Source organism: Phyllostomus discolor, chromosome 8 (assembly GCF_004126475.2).
Source record: "Phyllostomus discolor isolate MPI-MPIP mPhyDis1 chromosome 8, mPhyDis1.pri.v3, whole genome shotgun sequence".
Classification (NCBI taxonomy): Eukaryota; Metazoa; Chordata; class Mammalia; order Chiroptera; family Phyllostomidae; genus Phyllostomus; species Phyllostomus discolor.
In genome coordinates, this window is record NC_040910.2 from 72,888,809 (window position 1) to 72,905,211 (window position 16,403).

The following is a 16,403-nucleotide window of genomic DNA, read 5'->3' on the forward strand; positions in this document are numbered from 1 at the left end:
GGTCAGAGCAGTGCCTGTGGGACATGTTCCTGTGGCCCGAACAACACTTAGTGCCCCTGTAGATGTGGGGGCAGGAAGGCTTCTGGAGTGGGTGCAGAGCTGGTACTGCCACCAGATACTGTGAGAACCAGTGTGAGAGGAGGCAGTGTCAGCCTCATGGATGTACAGTCTGTGCAGTTGTTGGGGAGTATTGCTCTGTGTTTGCCATCTTAAGTTCCTTAATAATTTTATCTGCTAATTCATGTTTTGTAAGTGAATTCTGATGGGACAATGGGGTTTTGGGTCACATGTGTCCCCATCCCCTGCCACCTCCCTCCTCTGCAGGAAGAGTTCTTGGCCACCCAGTTCCCTGTTACTTGATGCTTGGGGTCCTCGATAGCCTTCTCACCAGGCACAGTGAGGATCAAGGCTGGCTTTGGAGGAGGACTTGGTGACAACAGCATTGCATGAGTTAGTGATTCTGGGGGCCAGTCTTTTGCCCGCTATGATACATATACTTAGTGCATCATGGAAATCCCTGGGAGATGATGAGTCTCCCATGTGCCTTAAGTTTGAATGGTGTCTTTGGCAGTCATCTGTCTATTGTGGTTTGGGCTGATGGGTCCATAGAAGGAGGAGAAGTCTAGGGCATGGTACATGTGTCTGGGCCTTCTGGGAAGAGAAGTCTGGCATGTGTTTGGCTGTGGTCACAATGACTTGTGAATAGGTTCCTCAGGTACCTGAGAAGGTCTGTGTGCACTGCAGCATGACAAAGGGAGGGCAGCTTTAAACAGCAAATAAAAACCACCACGTGAGATAGCAAGAAACTGGAGTGGAAGGAATAAAACTTTGTGTTAGTACCTTTAATAGCACATTGTTTCTGATGTTTCAGCAAGGGCACTGCATGCTCATTTTGCCCTGGATCCTATGATTATAGTTGGTCCTTAGAGGAGAAACAGGTTTTTCTTTGTTTATGGAGGAAAGTCTAGTTTAGAATACACTGATTTTGAGGAGACTCTGGGTACATCCCAGAGGAGGGTATGGGTTTGGGTCCTGAGTGGAAGATGGAGACTTGGCAACTCCCCACTGGATGAAGCATGGGGTGAGATTGTGGGAAGGGCTCTGAATGAGGTGGAGAACACTGAAATTGGGACCTAGTTACTCTACTCTTGGTTATATGTCACACAGATTTGGTGTCAATCTTGCCTCTGACAGTTACTGTTTGAACATAGGGCAGATTTCTTCATCTTCTGGTTTACTGATCTGTATTACAAATTCACCAGCCCATTGCACATGGTGGTTGCCAAGGTCAAAGGAGACCATTTATCCCATGTACTTAGCACAGTCCTTAAAGGATGTTGCTGCCATGGGACCAGAGTCTCTTGCTTTCCTTTTGTATCTTCATCCTGATTGCACACAGCCCCACGTCTGTTTTCATGCAGCCCTTCTCTTTTCCTTCTGTCCCCAAGGAGGCCAAGTTTCTTCCATCCAGTGTCTTTGATTCCATGTCCTCCTGCCTCCGCTCTGACCTTGCTCTATCTGAAATCCCCTCTTTTGGATCTCTAATCTCTCCCTTACCAGTTCCTTTAGCTTTGTCCATGTGCTAATCTCAATGTTTTATGTTCATAAAAGCACCTAGAATATGTCAGTTTACCATACTTAACTTATTTCAGGGGAAATTCAGTAATTAGTGAGGACTTTGCCTGAATGTCTTAGACAGTCTTACATACAATGACAGTAAATCTTTGTGTTCTTTGATATAGAATCAACTTTTCTACTTTTCTAATGAAGAAATATTCACATCCACCTGATCCAGAGTTAATATTCTTATGAAAAACTACATTTTCTTACACTACCTCATTAAGTTACCATGAATTAGTTACTAGCTTTTCTGATGAAGAGTTGGAGGCAGTGCTCCACTGTGCATTCACTGAATTCTAGTTTTAGACCTTCCACTTACTTCTTTTTTTGAAAGATTTTATTTATTTATCTTTAGAGAGAGGGAAAGAGAGGTGGAGACAGAGACAAACATTGAGTTCTGGCTTCTCACGTCCCTTACTGGTGACCTGGCCAGTAACCCAGGCATGTGCCCTGACTAGGAATCCAACCCATGACCTTTTGGTTCTCAGGCTGGTACTCAGTCCACTGACCCATAGTAATCAGTGCTATTCTTTTTGTTTTTATTTTGACAAATTGTTTATTAAAGCTGGAGATGGTGAAACAAAGGAAGGGGTTGCACTAGAAGAAGCAAGAGCAGAAAGCCTAGAGGGGCTGCTTTGGCTCTCTGAAAACATTAGGGGGAAGAAATGAGCCAAGGAGGGGCTGCTGTCAGCTCACTGGAGAGTCAGAGAGAAATGGGGCCTTGGAGACAAGTTCAGGGAGTTAGCCCAGGATCAGCTGCTGCTGCCCATTTCTCCCCTTGTTGTAAGTCTCATGGAGACCCGTACAATTAAGATGAAAGAAAGAAGTTCATGTCTGAGAAAAGGTGTGTGCATATTTCAGAGACAGAACCTGCCCAGCCCTCCCACTTTCACTTGTGTAAATTTGGGCAAATCAGTTAAACCCCCTTCAGTTCTCATCATCTGCAAAATGTGAATAATTGTCCCTGATCTGCCATTTTCACAGGGTGTTTTTGGAGGCCCAAGAATGTATTCCTTGGAGTAGATACAGAATTGATATGTAGATTGTGAGGTTCTATTGCTATATAAGAAGTACACTGTAGATTGGTGTCTTCCCACTTGGGTGTGAAGTTCAAGGTAGAATCAGGATTTCTGAGACCTTCTCAAAGGCTTTTCTTCCTGGACTCAGGTGGTTCTCACTGGAATGGTTTTAGGAAAGTGAAGAAGCCTCATGTAGTTATAGGAGGTCCCAAAGCCTAGATTTATTTTCTTTAAGTTCATGTCTTTTATGAACCCACATACAATACCTTGTCTTCTGGTTTGTTGAAGGAATGCGCCAGACAACATTTGCCACAATAATGTCTTTCCAAGTGGCTGTCTACAAACACTCCATCACCACATTCATCTGAAGGGATCTGCTGACCTTCGTGACTAATTTCTCCATTATTATCCACTTCATAGTGTTTCAGGACTGCCAGTTTAGCCTTCTTCCTCTTATGCTAATTCTTCCCAGGACTGGCATAAGACTTCTTCTTTTTTTCTTTGTTAGCACCACCACGATCTCAATAGAAGATGAAGAATGGACTCCTTTTGAATGTTGTAGTGAAAGTACGTCCATCTTCCAGTTGCTTGCCAGCAAAGATCAGTGTTTCTGATCAAGAGAAATTCCGTTCTTATTCTAGATCATGGCCTTTACATTTCTATTGTATCTGAGTGTTCAACCTCAAGAGCCATGGTCTTCCCCATAAAGGTTTCTATGAAGATCTTTATCTAGGTGGCGATTCCACTGCAGATGGTGGATCAGAAAAGCTAAAGCCTGGATTTGCCACCATCTTCTGCTTGCTCAACTTCTTCTACCTAGCCCTTCTTCAGTGAGCAATCGCTTTACACTCTCCTTTCTTCTAAACTTTTCACACTTCCTTTTCTTCACTAGGAGTCTAGCTTGCATTCTATGATATATCATCAGCAATATGACTGAATGACTTACCTTCTGACCTCCCCCATATCCCTCTAGCTAACTCCACCTCTGCCCTTCTCCCACTCCCCCACTCTCACTCCCACCTGAGTAACAAGGGCAGGAGCTGCTAGCATGAATCCCACAGTGACATGGGCCCCTACAATGCTTGGAAGACAGAAATCTCCCACTCAACAATGGCCATTTCCATATTTTACCTTCCCCAGGCCTGCAACACCCCAACCCTCATACTCTCAGTACAAAACTGAATTCTTACTTCACAGGAAGAAGTTGAGCCATCAGAGGGAAATCCATCAGCTTTTTATAGTCAAATCTATGTGTCTGTGGACCACCTTCCCTCTGCCAGATATTCATCTGCCCTCTTGTTACAGTGGGATGTGTTCTCCAACTACTCCAAGGCCAGGCTTCCACTCATCCCCTCCCCCTGAGGAAAGGGAGACCATCAATTAGTCATTCTTCCTGTATCTTTCATCATCCTTATCAACACATATTCAAACTTAGAACTTTTCCATCTTCAGTGTAAACAAGCACACACACACACCCCTCTAGTAAAATCCTATATTCCCTTCTGTTTCACTTCTTTTTCCTTCTTCACAACCGAAGTCTTTGATAAAAGCATTTGTATTTGTAGTTTCATTTTCATTTCTATCTTCATCTTTAATACATTGCCAATTTTTGGGTTCTGACTTCATCACTTCACAAAATGGTACTGCTGAGGACATCCACAAACCCAATCACAAATCCAATGGGCAACTTTCAGTCCTTATTGTACTTGATGTCCCAGCAGCAATGGCTCCTGATGACCATATGCTCCATGAAATCCTCTCCTCCCACAGGTTCCACAACACCACACTGCCTTGCCGTTCTTCCCCACTCCCTGGCTGCTCATCCTCAGGCATCAGTGCTGACTTCTCTTGTCCTTACAACATAGGGAAGGGTGGGTTCCCCAAGGTTTGACATGGAAACATTTTTTCGTTATAAATTTTAGGGCTAGCTTGATCATTTATAGAAATAGGCAGCTGTGATTTTCATAAAAATTGAGTTGAATCTATAGATCAATTTGGAAAGCATGGCTATCTTAACAGTATTAAATGTTTTAGTCCAAGAACATGGAATGTCTTATCATTTATTTAGGTTTGATTTAATTTCCTCAACTATGTTTTGTAGTTTTCAGTATACAAGACTTGCTCTACTTTTGTTAAAATAATTGCTAAGTATTTTATTCTTTTCTATGCTATTATAAGTGGAGTTGTTTTCTTAATTACATTTTTAGATTGTTTATTGCTAATGTGTAAAAGTACGATATAGTTTTTTATTTTTTTAAAATTATTTATTTATTTATTTATTTATTTTTAGAGAGGGAAGGGAGGGAGAAAGAGAGAGAGAGAGAGAAACATCAATGTGCGGTTGCTGGGGGTCATGGCCTGCAACCCAGGCATGTACCCTGACTGGGAATTGAACATGTGACACTTTGGTTCACAGCCCGCGCTCAATCCACTGAGCTATGCCAGCCAGGGCTACGATTTAGTTTTGTATGCAGAACTTTCATTCTGAACGCTTGCCAATTAATTAGTTTATTAGTTCTAATAGCTGCTGTTCTTTCTTTTGTGGATTCCTTAGGACTTTTTATATGCAATCATGTACGCTGCAAATAGACATAGTTTCAATTTTTCCTTTATAATGCAGATAAGTTTTATTTTATTCTCTTGACTACTTTTCTGGATACAACCCCTAGTGTAATGGTGAATAAACAGGGGCCAAAGGGAAGTTCCTAATCTTAGAAGGAAAGTATTCTTTCAGCAATGAGTGTAATGTTAGTTGTGGGATTTTCATTAGTGGTCTTTATTAGGCTGAGAACGTTCCCACGTTTTCCTCATTTGTTGAGTGTTGTTAATGTGAAAAGGTGTTGGAGTTTTTCAACTACTTTTTTGAGATGATCATTTAGTTTTTGTCCATTATTTTTTTAACATGATGTATTGGATGGATTAAATTTCCTGGGTTAAATTGATTTTGCATTCTTGAGATAAGTTCAGGTTGGTCACAATTTACCATTCTTTTTATATGTTTTTCACGTTTTATTGAGGATTTTCATATTTGTATTCACAAGAGATATTGGCCTGTAGTTTATTTTAATACCTTTTGATGCCTTTGCCTTTGTTTGTCTGCTTTGATAGCAGGGTAGTGCTGCCATCATCAAATGAGTTGGAAAGTATTCCCTCTTCTATTTCTTTCTTTCTTTTGCAGAGCTTGAGAATATTGGTGTTAATTCTTCTTTAAATGTTTGGTGGAATTAATCAATGAAACCACATGCAACTGGGCTTTTCTTAATAGAAAATTTCCTTCCTTCCTTCCTCCCTCCCTTCCACTAATTCAATCTCCTTGTTAAAAATTCATCTAGATTTCCTAAATCTTCTATTATCAGTTTAAGTAGTTTCCATTTTTCTATGAAAAGGTCCATTTCATTTAGGTTATATAATTTGTTGGCTTAAAATATTTCATAATGTTCCCTTAAATTCCCTTTAAAATTTTTCTATGAGGACAATTGTGATGTCCTCTCTTTCATTCCTGATATTAGTAATTTGCATTATCTCTGTTTTTACCTAGGCAGTCTAGCTAAACATTTGTCAATTTTTCTGACCTATGCAAAGAACTAACTTTTGGTGTCATTATTTTCTGTATTGTTTTTGCATTTTCTGTTTTATTTCTTTCCACTCTAGATTATATTATTTTGTTTGTTCAGCTTGCTTTTTGTTATATTTAATTCTTTTATTGTTATTTATTTTGATTCTTAAAGTGGAATGTTAAGTTATTGATTTGAGATTTTTCTTTTCATGGTCTCTCCCTCTATCCTCTTCATCCTTTTTCTTAAATACATGATTTTTAAAAGAACTGTTTCCATTTTTGAGAAAAATTTGGGTAGAAACTACATATCTCTGCCCCCACATACACGGCCTTCCCCAATACCATCATTGGGCATCAGAGCAGAACATTTGTTGCAATCAGTGAACCTACATTGACACACCATAAACACCCAAAGTTCATAGTTTACTTTTGTTGTTTTATATTCTATCTTTTTTTTATCCTCACCTGAGGACATTCTTCACTGCTTCTTAGAGAGAGATGGTATGAGAGAGGAAGGGAGACAAAGAAACATCAGTACAAAAGAGATCATTGATTGGTTGCTTCCACAATGCCCCTGGACCAGGGATTGCATGTGCCTGGACTGGGAATGGAATTCACAACCAAGGTATGTGCCCTGACAAGGAATTGACCCTGCAATCTTTCAGTTACAGGACAATGCTCCAACCAATTGAGCCAGAGCTGTATTCTTTGGTTTTAGACAAGTATAAATGATATATGCCAACCATTATACTGTTATACAGAATAGCCACTATGTTGTGTCTATTCATCCTCACCTCCCCCCAATCCTGTCAGTTACTAATCTTTTTACTGTCTTCATATCTTTGCCTCTTAAAGAACCTCACATTGTTGCAATCACATAGTATGTAGCTTTTCAGATTGTCTTTTTTTCACCTAGTAATATGTATTTAACTTTCCCCCGTATTTTTTATAGCTTTATGGATTATTTTTTCTCCACACTGAAAAATATTCCATTTTATGAATGTCCTACAGTTTATTTACCTGATAACTGAAGGACAGATTGGTTGTTCTCTAGTTTTGGCAATTATAAATAAAGCTGCTATAAACATTGGTGTGCAGGGTTTTGTGTCAACATGTGTTTTCAACTCATTGGGGTAAATACTTAGGAGCATGATTGTTGAATAACATGGTAAGGCTGTTTTGACTTCTGAAGAAATCTTCAAAGGGGCCTTGTCATTTTACATTTCCTACCAGCAATGTATGAGGGTTCTCGTTGACACAGTAACTTGTCAGCATTTGGTGTTGTCTTGTTCTAGATTTTGGCCATTCTAATGGGTGTGTAGTTGTATCCCTTCTTCTTTTTATAATCTTGGCATTGATATTTATTCATACCTCTCTAAGCACTAATTTGGCTTATCAAGTAAGTTTTAGTATATTGTGTTTTTCTTTTCATTCATCTCAAAACATTTTTAAATGTCCATTGTGAATTTTTCATTGATGCATTATTTCTTTATGAATATGTTGTTTCATTTCTGTGTATTTGTGAATTTCCTAAATTTTCTTCTGTTATTAATTTTTTAATTCTTTCTGTTATATTCTGGGAATGTAATTTGTATGGTTCAAATTCTTTTAAATTTGTTGAGATTTACTCTACAGGGCATCTCATTTTTGCATAGAGCTTTATTTGATACAAGCTTGATTATACCATTTGGATACCTCAAAAGAACTTGAGATAATATGCACAAAATTCCACCCATGCCATCCTACCCCTCACCCACTCCTCTTCCAGTATTTCCCATCTCAGTGAAGGTGCCACCATCCCAACATGCATTCCTCTGGCCTGAACCTAAGATCTCCTTTTATGTCTTCATCTTCCTTGGTCTACAATTATAATCTAGTACTCAGTCTGGCTGATTTCACATTTTTCTGCTAACTTCTTAAATTGATTCACTTCTTTCCATTTCCGTGGCCAACACTGTCATCTCAGATGCTACCATTTCTTGTGGGAGCTCTTACACTGTCTCTTCCTGCAAGCTCTCACCATCTTCACAGGAACTACTGAACTTTCCTATGAACTGGCTTCCCAGCCCCTACTTTTGCTCTCTTCTATTCCATTTTTCATACTGCAGTCTGTTTCTACTTTAAATATGTACTGATCTGATGAAACTTTTTATTATAATCACACTGTATTAAAAAATACCCCCAGATTGCATCGGGGCCATGGATAGAGGGTCTGGCTGCATGATCCCTGTAGCCCCTGTTGCTTCTTCACTCTCCATCCTCCAGCTTCACTGGTCAGCTTTCAATTCCATGAAAGACCATCCTTCTTTCTGCCACAGGGCCTTTGAACTTTATTCTCTCCTGCTTCACTTAGGTAAATTCTCTGTAGTGTTCACATGTCTTTCAACATTTACTTTCTTAAGGTCATTTTCACAGCAGGCCCTTATCTGGGCCTGTAAGTACACCTGTGTTTGTGTGGTTAATGGCAATCACCTGCAAGCTCTGTGAAGCTGGAATCTTGTCTGTGTTTGCTCACTGTAGTAGCCATGGCCCCTGGCACAGTGCATGGCCAGAGAGGGGCTCAGTGAATGTTTGTTGAATACAAAGACCACACCCCCATTCTGAACTCAACTTCTATCTTGAATCTCCTGTCCATCCCTGTTTCTGAACAGAACCGGGCCAAACTCACCTCAGGGTCTTCAGGTGGCAGTGAGGACTTTTCAGGGCCTCACAGAGAGTCTGTACTGCAGAGTAGCTCAGGAAGTTTCCACTCAGGTCCAGCTCCTGCAGGCTCCCATCAACAGAGAAAATGGAGAAGAAAATCTGCCACCAGGCATCTGTAAATGGGCCCAAGCTGAACCTGAGGGGGAGAGAGAACCAGAAGATATGAGAGCTGTGTTTGGGGGTGTCAGGTCATAGCCCAGCACAACACGATTGGATTTGGATCCTCTGAGCACCAGGCTGCAGTAGGCAGAGTGACCCCCAAGGCTGACCAGCCTCACCAACTGCCCCTCTGCTCCCACCGTGCTGGGCTAAGTGGCCCTCACCTGTGTGGCTTCTCATTGTACAGCTTCTGCCATTCTGTACTGCAGTGTTCACATGGTGGGTCTGTTTCTAGCTCAGTTTGGGAATTTCTTGTGGGCAGGGAAAGGTGTTGTTCATCCTTTTGATCTGCAGTGCCCAGCACAGGGCCTGGCACAGAGTTAGGGGATGCAGACAGTCTTCTTCTCTTCAATGCAGACCCGCCTTTCTTTCTGTGGCACAGATGATGTGAAGTCCCGGTTCCCTGAAAGGAAAGGTGTTGGTGGGAGGAGGGAACAGAGTCTGGAAGAGGTGGTTTAAAGCTGAGTGTTTGATGTGAATGTTGATTATGACTATTTAAGCTGTTGTCCTGGTTTGCTTGTGAAAGTCCATTTACTCTCCATCCTCCAACCTCACTGGTCAGCTTTCAATTCCATGAAAGACCATCCTCCTTTCTGCCACATGGACTTTGAACTTTATTCCCTCCTGCTTCACTTACGTAAATTCTCCACATTTTTCAGATGTCCTTTCAATATCCACTTTCTTAAGGTCATTTTCACAAGAGGCCCCTTTTGGGTCTGTAATTACACATGTGTTTGTGTGGTTGATGGTAATCACCTGCAAGCTCTGTTAAGCTGGAATCCTGTCTGTGTTTGCTCACTGTAGTAGCCATGGTCCCTGGCACAGTGCATGGCCAGAGAGGGACTCAGTGACCCAGAGAGAGTTCTCTGTAGAGAGATGGCAAAGGAGATCATCTCAGGAGAGAAAATTTGATGATCAGTCAATCATCATTCCTGTGAGAATATTAGGGTAGACTGCCTTGTAGAATTTCCACCAGCTTAAATTCTACATTTTCACACTGTATTTAAATGATTTCATCTAGTGCCAGGGCTCAATGATGCAAATACTATTTTAAGTTCCAGAGTAGCATCTTTATTTGCTTCCCAGATATCTCTACCCTGATAGCCCACCAGCTTCTTGACCTAGTATATTTCCCCAGCTCCATTCATCCTCCCCCCAGGTCTGCAGAGCTGAGCAGAGGCGAGGAGCAGAGGCTCTGGAGGCAGCTGTCAGCAAATGAATTCCACTTGTCTGTGCCTCAGTCCCCTCGCTGCCAGCACGGGACAAGAGGACCTAGTACAGAGGGTTTTGTGAGGTGGTGAAAGTGCTATAGAGAATTTTAAATATCTTAGTGAGGTTTCAGTGTTAATAGCTCTAAGACATATACACACTGTAAAGGTACAAACCAAATTATTGTTTGAAAGTTGATTGTTTTTTGGACATTCGGCTAGTTTTGGGAAAGTTGAAGAATACTTTTTAAAACTTTCTGTTTTGCTGAACATTTGTCAACCTTAATTTTTAATCAGAGGACTGAAAGTAAAAAGTACAATCTATTATCAAAATGCATAGTGCTTAATTACACACCAAATACATGAGCTGCTTATCCTTACTATCTTGTATTGGTCCTCTTCTCCCTCCACAGCCTTATGCCAGTCTTTGTCATTTCTTCAGAAACTTCTTGCTTGTTTAGAGTGTCCTCCTTGCTATTCTCTCTGCCTTGCCTGGCTGACTCAATGTCTTTCTCTTTTTTTAATTGTTGTGCAAGTACAGTTGTCTCTATTTTCACCCTACCTCGGCCCCCTGCCCCAACCATCTCCACATCCCACCCTCCAACCTACCCCTTTTGGCTTTGTCCATGTGTCCTTTATACATGTTCCTCAATGAACTTTCCCCTATTTCCCCCATTATCTCTGCCCCCTACCCTCTGGTTACTGTCAGTTTGTTCTTTAATTCAATGTTTCTGGTTATATTTTGCTTGCTTCTTTCTTTTGTTAATTAGGTAACATTTATAGGTGAGATCATATTGTATTTTTCTTTCACTGCCTGGCTTATTTCACTTAGCATAATGGTCTCCAGTTCCATCCATGCTGTCGCAAAAGGTAGGAGCTCCTTCTTTCTTTCTGCTGCATAGAATTCCATTGTGTAATTGTACCATAGTTTTTTGATCCACTTATTTACTGATGGGCACCTAGGCTGTTTCCACACTTGGATATTGCAAATTGTGCTGTTATGAGCATTGGGGTGTATAGGTTCTTTTGAATTAGTGTTTTATAATTATTAGGGTATAATACCAGAAGTGGAATTGCCAGGTCAAAAGGCAGTTCCATTTTTAGTGTTTTGAGGAAATTCCATACCGTTTTCCACAGTGGCTACACCAGTCTGCATTCCCACCAGCAGCACAGTAGGGTTGCCTTTTCTCCACAACCTCTCCAACACTTGTTGTTTGTTGATTTGTTTATGGTGGCCTTTCTGACTGATGTGAAATGGTATCTCAATGTGGTTGTAATTTGCATCTCTCTGAGGGCTACTGATGTTTAGCATCCTTTCATATGTCTCTGAGCCCTCTCTATGTCCTCCTTGGAGAAGTGTCTGTTCAGGTCCTTTGCCCATTTTTTAGTTGTGTTTTTACCAGAGGGAACACCAGATTGTGTTGATTACCAGGGCATTGTAATATAGTTTAATGTCAGGTATGGTGATCGCTCCTACTTTGCTCTTCTCTCTCAAAATTGCTGCAGATATTCAGGGTCGCTTATGGTGCCATATAAATTTTTGAAATGTTTGTTCTATATCTGTGAAATATTTCATTGGTACTTTAATAGGGATTGCATTGAATCTATAAATTGCTTTGGGTACTATGGGCATTTTAATATTAATTCTTCTAGTAAATGAACATAGTATATGCTTCCATTTATTTGTGTCTTCCTTAATTTCTTTCTTCAGTGTGCTATACCTTATCAAATGCTTTTTCCACTTCTATTGGTATAATCATGTGATTGTTGTCTTTTCTTTTGTTTATGTGATGTCTTACATTTATGAATTTGCAAATATTGAACCATCCTTGCATCCTGTGGGATGAGTCCCAATTGATCATGTTGTATGATCTTTTTGATATATTGCTGAATATGGTTTGCCAGTACTTTTTTGAGGGTTTTAGTGTCTATGTTCATCAGCGATATTGACCTGTAATTTTCTTTCTTTGTTGTGTCCTTGTGTGGTTTGGGATTAAGATGATGCTGGCCTCATAAAAAGAGTTTGGGAGTCTTCCCTCTTCTTGGATTTTTTTGAATAGTCTAGAAGTACAAGGATTAGCTCTTCCTTAAATCTTTTGTAAAATTCTCCTGTGAAACCATCCAGCCCAAGGCTTTTGGGTGATGGGAGTTTTTTTTTATTACTATTTCAATTTCATCAGCTGTCATCAGACTGTGCAGGCTTTCTGCTTCTCCTTCTTTCAGTTTTGGAAGATTATATTTTTCTAGAAACGTGTCCATTTCACCTAGGTGTTCAAATTTCTTGCGAGATAGTTCTTCATAATAATTTCTTACAATCCTTTGTATTTCTGTGGTATCAGTTGTAATCTCTCCTCTTTCATTTCTGATTTTGTTTATCTTTTCAAAGAATCTACTCCTGGATTTATTGGTTCTCACTATTGTTCCTTTAGTCTCCGTGTCATGTAATTCTGGTCTGATTTTGGTTAATTTCTCCCTTCTACTTGCACTGGACTTCATTTCTTATTGTTCCTCCAGTTCTAGTAGATGTAGGGTTAGGTTGTTTATTTGAAAATACATAGAAATGTTTCTATCTTTTTTAGGTAGGCCTGTCTTGCTATGAACTTCCCTGTCAGGACTGCCTTTACTGTACCTTGTAAGTTTTGGACTGTTGTGAGTTCATTTTCATTTGTTTTCAGAAACTTTTTGATTTCTTCCTTGATTTCATTCTTAACCTCTGCATTGTTTAATAGCACGCTATTCAATCTTCATGAGTTTGAGTGTTTTTGAGTTTTTCCCTTGAAGTTGGCTTCTAGTTTCAAGCCCTTGTGGTCAGAGAGAATGCCTGATATGATTTCAATTTTCTTGAATGTGTTGAGGCTTGTTTTGTGTCCTTACATGCAGTCTATCTTTGAAAATGTTGCATGTGAATTTGTAAAGAATGTGGATTTTGTCTCTTTGGGATGAAAAGTCCTATATATATCAGTTAAGTCCATTTGCTCTAGAGCATTGATCAATGCCACAATTTCCTTATTGATATTTTGTTTGCAAGATCTATATATTTTTAACAGTGGGGTGTTAAACTTCCCTCGTATAAGTATGTTGCTGTCTATATCTTTCTTGAAGTCTTCCAAGATTTTCCTTATATATTTCTATGCTCCTATGTTGGGTGCATATATGTTTATAATGTTTATGTCTTCTTGATGGATTCTTCCCTTGAGTATTATGAAGTGTCCTTCTGGGTCTCTTTTTATGACCTTTGTTTTGAAGTCTACTTTGTCAAATATAAGTATTGCTACCCTGGCTATTTTTCCTAGCAAACCTGTCTGTTTGCTTGGAGTATTTTTTTCCAAACCTTCACTTTCAGTTTGTGTAGGTATTTTGTTCTGAGGTGGGTCTCTTGTAGGCAGCATATGTGTGGGTCATGTTTTCTTATCTATTCAGCTACCCTATGTCTTTTGATTGGAACATTTAATCCATTTAGATTTAAGGTTGTTATTGAAAGGTACTTATTCATTGCCATTTTACTCCCTTTGTACATTTGTTCTTCTCTTTCTCATTGTTTTATTCTTCTCAAAGTAGTCCCTTTAGCATCTCTTGCAGTGCTGGTTTGGGGGAGGTGTATTCTTTTAGACTTCTTTTGTCTGGGAAACTCCTTATTTGGCCTTCCATTTTAATTGAGAGCCTTGCTGGATAGAGTAGTCTCAGTTGCAAGCCTTTGGTTTCATTACCTGGAATAGTCTTTGCCAATCTCTTCTGGCTTGTAGTGTTTCCCTTGAGAAGTCAGCTGCTAGCCCTATCGGAGCTCCCTTGTAAGTTACTTCCTGCTTCTCCCTTCCTGCCTTTAAGATTCTCTCTTTATCTTTGAATTTTGCCATTTTAATTATCATATGTCTTGCAGAGGGCCACTTTGGGTTACTCTTGATTTGGACCTTCTCTGCTTCCTTGACTTGTGTGGCTTTTCTATCATAAAATTAAGGAAGTTTTCCATCATAACTTATTCAAACAGATTTTCTATTCCTTGTTCCCCTTCTTCTCTTTCTGGTATCCCTATTATATGAATATTATTTTGTTTCCTGTTGTCCTGCATTTCCTCCAATTCCTCTTTGTTTTCTTTTAGTCTTTTCTCCTTTTCTTGCTCTTTTTGGGAGCTTTTTCTTACCTTGTCTTCCACCTCACTGATTCAATTTTCTGCTTCATTGATCCTACTTTGATTCCTTTTACTGTGTTCTTTAATTCAGAAGCTGTATTCTTCATTTCCTCTTTGCCCTTGTTGATTATTTCTATGTCCTTTTTTATGCTGATATAGTTTGCAGTAAGTTTCTCATAGTTTCCCCGTAGTTTTTGGTAGTTAGCACTGAGCTCATTGAGCTTATTTATAACTATTGTTTTAAACTCAATATCTGATAGCTGACTTGCCTCTATTTCATTTAGTATTCTTTCTGAGGGTTCCTCCTTTCCTTTTGATTGGGGGTTGTTTCTTTGTCTTCCCATTTTTTTATGGGACTCATTATTTACTTCTGCTTCTTAAATTGATCTGTTTTGATTTCCTGACTTTGTGGTATGAACTTCTATGGTAGAATGCCTGTGAGATTCAGTGGTGCAGTCTCCTTGATCACCTGAACTTGATGCTCTTGGGGTGCCCCTTATGCAGTGTATGCTGTTTCTCTGGATGTAATTGTGTTTTGATTGTTGTTGGGTCTTTCTTTGGTGGGTCCTTCCCTCTGGCTGGTTGACTGAGCATCACTCTGCCCACCACATCTTGCGTGCTGTTGTGCAGGTGCTGCCACAACAAAACCACAAAGCCCAGGAAAGAAATCCACACCCGCAAATGTAACTCCCCTCCACAATCTCAGTATAAACAGCAAATGAACGAGTATTAATAAGGGTATAAAGAGATTAAGGCTATTATAAGAAAGATAAGCAGATATGAGATGACCTACTGAAAGAAAAATGATTTTGAGAGGGTAGAGGGAAGAGCACTAATAACAGTTGGGAGTTGGAGCAATAGGAAGAGAGAAGGTAAAATTTACCTCAAGAATAAAAAAGGGAATGAAGCATGTGTAATGGAGTATGAGATGGGAACTATATAGCAATGAGTTTAAACAGAAATTAAAACAATATAAAATAAAATAAAGTGAGAGAAACAAAACGGAAGGAAAATAGTAAATAGTAAAAATATAGGAGCCAAATTGGAAAGAAAGCTCCATCACAGTACTATCAACAACAAATGAGCTAAAATTAATATAGATAGTATGGGAATAAGAGGGAAGAAGAAACAAAGAAAAGCTTAAGGGATGTTTAGAAGAATGGGAAATGATTTTTAAATCACAGAGGGAGAGAGAATACTAAGAGTGAGGAACAAAAACCAGGCTAAGAGAGGAAAAAATTAAAATTTGGGATGTAGAGAAAGAGAAAAAAAGGAAAAAAAGGAGAATAAGGAAAAATAAAAGGACAGGGTAAAAAGGAAATAGAAGGAAGATAAAAAAGGAAAAACATAGGCTAAGATGGCAAAATTAAAATTTGAGATGAAAAAAGAGTAGGAGAGAGAACCAGTAAAATTTGGTATTTGAAATGCAGAAATAGTTAAACTGTAGAGATACAACTGAAAAACAATGCAACAACAACTACCTTACCCACAATCAACTAGCAAAGATTGTTAAAGGTGGAGAGAGAATGTGGGTATTTTAAGAGCAGGGAAAAATGATGTGAGATGACCCTTGACAAGAAAATTGGTTTTGTGTGTCTGGATGGGAGAGAAACAGTAAGAGTGTGGAATGGAAACAAGGTGTAGCAAGAGAGAAAACAAAATATGAAATGAAAATAATGCGAGGAAAGAAGAAGGTAAAATGGGCTTGGAGGAGGGAGGGGCAACATATGTGAATTGAAGTACACTTCAGTATGAAATCTAGTGACTTACTATGTACAAACTTGCTAGACAAAAAATGAATGTTAAAAAGCTCTGCAGGAAAGAAACTATGGGAAATCATGAAGACCACAGTGGCTTTCTTGTAGCCCCTTTGTATTTATCACTGTTTTTTTCTTTCTGGATCTGCCTCTGATGATGTCAAATGTTGACCCCGTCTGACCTTAGCCAGCCTGTTCAATACATCCAGGGATCTGCTGACCCTGACTGTATCCTTTGATTGTTAATCTGGTCAG

General features: G+C 39.5%; 1 protein-coding gene and 1 pseudogene across 2 annotated transcripts in view; both read right to left on the reverse strand.

The window, feature by feature from the left end:
* Positions 1-2,206: 2,206 nt before the first annotated feature.
* LOC114515350 (NACHT, LRR and PYD domains-containing protein 1-like) overlaps positions 2,207-16,403 on the reverse strand; it is a 123,712-nt gene continuing 109,515 nt past the window's right edge. For both annotated transcript variants that reach the window (XM_036033205.1, XM_036033204.1), the window contains 2 exons: positions 8,864-9,034; positions 2,207-2,420 (listed from right to left, as the gene is read on the reverse strand). In XM_036033205.1, coding sequence (XP_035889098.1) covers positions 2,411-2,420; positions 8,864-9,034 — 181 coding nt within the window. In that variant the 3' untranslated portion in view covers positions 2,207-2,410. The remainder of the gene's footprint in view (positions 2,421-8,863; positions 9,035-16,403) is intronic.
* Positions 2,874-3,602, reverse strand: LOC114515283 (annotated as a pseudogene).